At 41.9% G+C, this 7,873-nt stretch overlaps 1 protein-coding gene across 1 annotated transcript; it reads right to left on the minus strand.

Annotated features, from left to right (window-relative positions):
- Positions 1-343: 343 nt before the first annotated feature.
- On the minus strand, positions 344-1,183 carry MELLADRAFT_70294 (uncharacterized protein; the record flags this gene model as incomplete). The annotated part of the gene is made up of 6 exons (XM_007419677.1): positions 344-390; positions 411-484; positions 625-688; positions 800-817; positions 895-953; positions 1,044-1,183. 6 exons carry the CDS (start codon positions 1,181-1,183, stop codon positions 344-346), a joined length of 402 nt encoding a protein of 133 aa, XP_007419739.1.
- Between the last annotated feature and the right edge of the window lie 6,690 nt (positions 1,184-7,873).

A 7,873-nucleotide genomic window follows, 5' to 3' on the forward strand; every position in this document is an offset into this window, starting at 1 on the left:
AGTCAGAAATATTATTCAGGGAAAAGCGGGTGATGTCCTCAATTCTCACCTTCGAGTAACCCCAGAAAAACTCTATGTGGAGGTCAATGGTCGTACATTGAAATATCAATCAGGCTAAAAGAGGAAACAAGGATTGTGACAAGGAAGTGATGCCGCGACGAACCTGACCGCCACCAAGCCTTCGAAGCTTGAAAATGCGAGGTCAGGGGCAATCAGTCAATCTCTTTCATCAATAGGTAGCACAATAAGATACTTACTCAGTTAAAAATCCAGAACAGAATGTCACGACGCCAAAGCCGCATAGAAGAAGTGGTAAGAGCACACCTGCGCCGACCTTGTGCAGCTACGTGTTCCAGAAAATGCAGATCATGAGCGACAAGCCCTCATGAACTGTTCAGGTAAGCACATACCACGAGGTTTGACGGGAGCTCTATGGCCTAGACAGACAGGAAGCATAGAAGTGTCGATCAGCTTTTTTGATAGCCTAAATAGGACAACGTGGTGCGATTGAAGGAAGCAGCAAGCACTGAACTACATAGGGTCTTCAGATGGAATATTTTGCATGGTTAAAGATGGAAAACGTCAGAAAATTGACCGAATATCGAGACAAAAAAATTGACTCACATCATGCCAGCCGTCAAGGCGATGGCGATCTGTATGTCCGAAACATCTAAATCCTCTTGGAAGCCTTATCAAATTACACCAGAGACATATCAGGGTATGAATCTGCTCATCGCTCTTGAAACAGAATGCTTTCTCCAGTCCACAGGACTGTCCTGTGATCGAAAACTTAACTCACCGATCACGCGCAAATTGCCTACGGTTGTATATCAACGAAGCTAGATGTTAAGCTTCTTTTTTCTGGAGATGTCAGTGCGCTCATCATGCACTCACCAATGCTGACCCGGTCCAAGAAGTTCAACAGCGAAAACATTGTCATTATCGGAAGGATCCTGTAAATACAAGGCAATCAGGTTCGTCAAGGTGAGATTTTTCACATAATTCGAAACTTTCAAAATGGAAGATATATAGAGTGAGCGTACGTCAGATCTAACATCCAAACTGTTTTTCGCTCCAGTGCCTGGTAATGTAATTCGTTCAAATCGTTCTGGTGCTCATTTTGGCAAGCCGATTCATCCTCATCGAAGTGTCGTATGTAAGTACCCTGCTTTCGCTTGGGCATCGTTAGTCTTCAATCACTGGAATGATGATATATCTGTCGGTCGTGAGGAAATAAGCTTGTGTAAATCAAAACCAATCGAAGAGGAGAAGAACTTACATCGCTGCTTCAGTTCGCTATGAACTATATAGCTTCGAGAAAGTGGCTGCCAAACGATGTCGTCTAGGGACCAATCAAACGGGTGATTTGTATTGAGCATTCAGATGATCTGATTGGTCGAGGTGCGCATCCATCAAGCTGAACCATTAAAAATGATCAGCTCAGTATAAAGTTGTATTCACACTAAAACGAGCCGTCCAATCAAAGGTTGCTCCAAATTCGGGGAGCAGTTCGTTCCATGAAGTCCTCAGCCTCGCTCGAGGCGGGCGTGGGACTTTGATAAGTCCAAATTCGATCATGACCTTACGACTCCCGCTACTCTCCGCTACTTCAACCTGCTCTTACACGGATCTTTGTGTGCCGAGCTGTCTAAATTGCCAAACTTAACGAAAGTCCACTCGTTTTTTGGTGCTACAGTGAGATTCCTTGATAAGCATGGTGATGGTTGCACCAAATCCCATGCTAATATAAAAAATGCTTCTTATCGGAACAGACCTAATAGCCTATAGGAGCATAAAACATGCTCAAAATTATGCTATGCTTGAATGTCATGCTTGGCACTTGCAACTATTGAAAAATATGTACTACAGAAACCTAGCAGCAAAAATTGACAGACAGTTTTTCAATTGATCTTGGCTTTTCTACTCAATGCAGCCTAATTTACTCCACTTCATCTACCTTTCTTCTCCTTTCTTGCATCACATAGAAGCATAAACACATGAAAAAATCATGTTATGCTCCTTTTTTCATGCTTCACATGAAATTATACAAGCATATCAGTCAAAACCTGAAGCATATGCTTAAAATGCTTATAAATCCGAATTTACTGCCCACCAAAAATGGTCACATCATTTTTGATGCTTATCAAAAAATATGCTTGTAAAGGCAATGCTTAAAAAGGAATCCCACTGTAAATTGCCATCTGTACAACGATGGGGCTTATTGTAGAGCGGCAAAGGGGAATGTAGACTGATGTGACAAGTGTCAGTTTAGATCTACCAAAACAAAACTATAATGTGACATTCCATATAGAAGAGAAATAAAGTTCTACCTGATGTGACAAGTGTCAGTTTAGATCTACCAAAACAAAACTATAATGTGACGAGAGAAAAACTGAGACAAGTGTGGTAAAACATCAATCTTATATATGATACAAGTTTCACGTGGCGCTACGGTGATTACATAATGGTACAAGATGAAACCAGTCTAGATAGAAACAATCCCTAACATTCAGGACCCTGGAAAGCTCCCCTTAAACCTACCGACATGTTTGGTATGATTTGAGTGGTCAAGATTTGGTCATGTTACCGACCAAACTGGTATGAAAATGGCTTGTTAGTCATTCATCTTACAGACGTGCCCGGTATAATTTTTAAAATCTCATTGTCATACCAACATTTTTGGCACTAAATGGCACCAAAACATAGCTTTGTAGCCCGGGGCTCACTTTTGGTACTGAACTGTTACCGACCAATTTGGTATGAAAGCTCCAAAAGTCCGGGATTTTTGGGTATGAAAATCCTCAAAATCCGGGTTTTACGTCAGTTGGTTCAGGGGGAGCTTTCCGGGGTCCTTAACATTCCATCTTCTTCTATCCGGTCCAAACCGAAACACGGTGAGACTAGGCTGAGTGCTAAGCCACCTACGGTGCCAAGCCAGTCATAGCCGTAACACCCCCCCCTCAACCTTGTAGAGGTTTGCCTTCGTAAGTCATACCAATAAATTTCTTCATAGCTTGAAAAATTACGTTTCCTAATGACTTAGTGAAAATATCAGCTCTTTGATTACTACCATCAATCCATTCAATCTTCAAATTACCGTCATAAACCTGCTCATTAACATAGTGAAATTCACGAGCTACATGATGAGACCGCTTCGTCAAATGGAGATCTTGAGCTACTTTAATTGCTGCAGTGTTGTCGCACTTGAGGGTAGTGATGAAAACCTGAGAGAAAATATCTTGAAGAAGATTTTGAACCCAGATAGATTCCCGTGCCGCTACGCCGAGCGCCATATATTCAGCATGGCATGTTGAAGTTGCCACGCAACCCTGCCTTCTTGATGCCCAAGAAACCATATTCCCAAACAAAAAGATCCCAAAACCGTGAGTGGATCGAGAAAACTCACCCCCCCAGTTCGCATCACAGTACGTCTCTAAATCTACCACATCATCAATCTTTCTAAAATGAATACCTTCACCCTTAGTACCACTGATATAACGCAACAGATGTTTGAGAGCCAGCCAATGGCTATCGTTTGGTCTTGAGGAAAACCTTGCCGGATAGTTGACCGCAAAAGATATGTCCGGACGTGTTCCGATAGCCAGATAGGAAATAGAGCCCAGTATCGAAAGATAAGATGATGTATTAACACCTACCAAGCTTTTATCGGTTGAGTCGAGTTGTAAGTTCGCGATCATTGGAGTCGCCGTTTTGGAAGATGAAAAACCAGTTGATTCGAGAATACTTGTTGTGAGAGCTGGTTGAGATAGAAAAATACCTTGAGGCGAGTATTCAATCTTGATCCCAACGATTTGCTCCAAATTCGAGTTCCAGGTGATTTGAAATGTCATCAAGAGTGATTCTTTAATAAACATGATAATGTCCATTGATGATCCAGCAATAACTCCGTCGTCAACATGAATCCAAAGAAGAGCCGTCTGATCTTTATACTGTAAAACATACAAGCTTTGATCGTTGATGCAATACTTGCACCCCATGCCCGATAACACTGAAGAAAAGTGTTTCCACCAACACCTTGCTGCCTGCTTGGTTCCATAAAGCGCCTTCCTGAGTAGCAATACCAAATTAGGACTAGAAACGCTAACACCTTCAGCCGGTCAAACAAAGATTTGCTCATCAATTGGTGAGTGAGGATAGGCCGCAACAATGTCGAAACCACACAGATGCCATCCTTTCTTGACCGTGATTGTAAAAATAATCATCAGTGAGGTGAATCTTGCGGTTGGTGCGAAAGTTTCAGAGAAGTCGATGCCTTCTCTTTGAGTAAAACCTTGTACAACAAACCTGGCTTTTCTTTTAAGTACATTTCCATTAGCATCAAGTTTTTCAGCAAACACCCATTTGCTCGAAACGGTCTTCTGCCCAACAGGCAACACAACTTCTTCCCATACCGATAATCTTTTCAACATATCAATTTCTTTAACACACGCTTCTTTCCATTCCTTTCCATGTTCACCATGGACTGCTTCTTGATAACTTCGAGGTAAATTCTGCGCAAAGCCAGCAGCTTTCGCTTGTAAAACCGCAATGTCTTCATCTTGCGATCGAATCATTTCAGTGTAAAACTTATCTTCAAGAATATAATCCACCAATAATGATTCGATGAGGTCTCTAAGATCTTGATGAGCTTTCACTGAATCAACGTTAGTCAAGAGATTGTTGAATGAAGAAGTAGTTGGGTCCTTAGGATTGTCGAGTTGTTGTGCTGATTGAACCACATTCTTTTCATCTAACCATCTTGCATGTCCAGAGTCAAGAAATTCATCAGTAACTGGGTTCCAAAAGCGCCAACCGTTACTTCCTCCAAGATACCCAACGAATCTGCATTTCACCGCTCTGTCATCAAGCTTCTTCCTTTTTTCGACAGGTACATGGACGAACGCCCAGCTGCCAAATATGCGTAAATGATCAACCTGAGGTACAATACCAAACATAAGTTCAGTCGGCGTCTTCGAATTTGTGTTCGAATTAGGAATTTTGTTGTGAAGGTCCGTCGCGGTAGTGATGGCAAATCCCCAGAATCAACGAGGTAAGCCTGAGTCACGCAAGAGAACTCTCATACCACCTTGCACAGTCCTATTCGCTCTCTCAATCGCTCCATTCTGTTCGTGAAAATAGGGCAAAGAGGTTTGAACGTTGATGCCTTTCTCAGAAAAATAAGCTTTAAGAGAGTTGTTAACGAATTCCCCCCCACCATCGGTACGCCAGTTGATCACCTTTCTCCCAGTTCGTCTTTCTGCTTCAGCAATGTAAGCTTTGATGTGGCTGGCCGCTTCATTCTTCGATTTCAATAGATAAGTCCTCATAAAAGTTGAGAACACATCGCGTATTTCGAGAGAATATTCTGATCCGGAAATGGTTTTGACAGGAAATGGACCGCAAAGATCAGCTACGACTAATTGAAGAGGAGAGTCATAAGATATCAAGGAAGGGCCGATAGTAGAAGTTTTTGTGGATTTAGAAATTGCACAGTCCTCACAAGGGACTGTTTTTGTAAGCTTTTCAGGAAGTCCAACACATGAACTCTCCCTGATTAACTTTTGAAGAACACAGTCATTAGGATGACCAAGACGTCGATGCCACAGCATGAAGTCACCCAGTACAGCAGATGTCGTGATAGGATTGGTAATAGCTTTGAAGACCCATTTCCTACCTGAACGTTGTGCCGTAATTACTCTTGAATTGTCTTTCCAGAGTTCAATCCCATCAGTTGAATTTCGAAAAGTGAGACCATCTTCCACCATTTGTATACCAGAAAGGAGACTATGTCTTAAATTCTCACACAAGTACACATTGTTGACATTCAAAAACTCCTTAGAGTTCGTTGCATTGCAAATACGGACAGATCCTACAGCAGTGATAAAGGAAGGAGAGGAATTGTTTGCCATCCTAACTGGTAGATGTGGTATATCCCGTATTGAAGTGAAGAATGAACAATCATTGAAAACATGGTGAGTCGCACCCGTGTCGAAGATAATGATGGATGGATGCACGTCAGTATCAAGTTGAGAAACTATGATGTGGTCGACGTTGACGCACCCAGAGAAATCGATATCAGCAAATTGTGGCTCGACAATTCGCGTATCAGAAGTTGAAGCCACCGCCACAGTGCGCTCCTTTGCCAACTTGGCCCTGCACACTTCTTCCTTATGCCCCTTCTTTTTACAATAATAACATTTAATCTTGCTTTGATCACTCTTTTTCTTAACACTTAGGCCCCGTTTGGGAGCGGTGACAAAGTGTAATGTACTGCAAAAGTGTACTGCATTTTTGGCCCCAATAATGCAGTAGAGATGAAAACCCGCACTTGTAGTGTGGTACAGTTATAATCTCTGTTTTTGGTCATAATCGTTTGGCAATTCAACACCACTCGCGCTGATTTTCTCCTGACTGTGGTATGTATGTATGTATACCCACAAAACCTCTGACATCGTTTGTTCTCGATCCACACTCAAACAGACTTAACAATCTTTCATCATTAATTCACTTGCTCGGTCATCGTAACTCATCAAAAGTTGTGAACCTCATCACCAATCAACTGGAACTTTTCTCTCGTCAAGGAATCATCTTGATCATCTTTTTCATATTGTTAGCGAATTTGAAAAGATACATATCCTTTGATATTCATGAGATTGATTGAAGGAGAAACAAGGTTATCAAAGCGAGTGACATAATTTGAGAAGCGACGAGATTGATTGAGGGAACGGTGGATTGAAGGAAGAAGTGATAAAGGTACAGTGCGATGAGGTCGATTGACAAACTAATATTGAACTCGTGGTTGTCTTCATCTTGAAGTGTGAAGGTGTTGAAGATGGGTTGATAGTGAGTTTTGTAATCGAACGGATGGAAGGAGCCGATGAATTACAAAGGGAAGGGGAAGAGATCAAATTTGACGAAGTCCCCTTTCACCGTGCGGATTTATTTTTCATAAACAGCTTTTTGTCAATTATCGCAATACCACAGTATTGTCAGATTATTGTCTAAATACTGTGGTACAATACTGCAGCAAAATAAGGTACCAAACGTGGTAAGATCATACCACTGTGGTATTGATGCAATTACGAAAATACCGCGGTAAAATAACCGCTCCCAAACGGGGCCTTAATGACATTCCTTCAGCTACTCCCACCGAACCTCTTTTGAAAGCAATATCCGCCGCTCCTAGAGCCCAAGTCATGTTTGATGAGGTAATAGATGCTTGAGGATTCGCTCTGAGGATTGGTTTGAAAGTATGGGTAACATCCGGGAATCCAGAAGGCATGCTGTTTGCCAAGATAGCAGCGAAATCATCGTCATTTGTCATCATACCGGATCTTTCAAGCTTTCGTCGTAAACCAGAGATTTTAGCGATATGACCGTCGATAGTCTCGGAGGTAGGATCATACTTAGTAGTGTGCATCTCGTTGTGTATAGACACTCTACTAGCATAAGTTTGGCCTGAAAATTGAGCCTTCAGGTATCCATATCGCTCAGAAGGTATGTGAGAAACTTGATTTAATCGCAAACTAAGTTGTTTGTCGATCGTCCAATGCATCAAGGAGATTACACCTTCAGCGTAGTCTTGATTCCATCCGAACTGAGTTGGTCCGACTCCAGGTTGTAAGTAAGGCAAACAACCTGGGAAATGTTGCAATAATTGGCGAAAATCAGCATCCCAGATGTCGAAGTTCGCACCGTCAGGTGCCAAGGTGGCAAGCCTATCCAACTTGATTGGACAAGCTTTCCATAACGAGGCGAAAGATTTGTCGTTTGTGTTAATTTGAGCAGTTTGAAAGATGTTAGTAACGTTTGAAACATTTGATTGTTGTTGAACGTTTTGTTGGTTATTTTGAACATTGAGTTGTTCAATATT

The sequence above is a fragment of the Melampsora larici-populina genome, assembly GCF_000204055.1.
Source record: "Melampsora larici-populina 98AG31 unplaced genomic scaffold MELLAscaffold_359, whole genome shotgun sequence".
Lineage (NCBI taxonomy): Eukaryota > Fungi > Basidiomycota > Pucciniomycetes > Pucciniales > Melampsoraceae > Melampsora > Melampsora laricis-populina.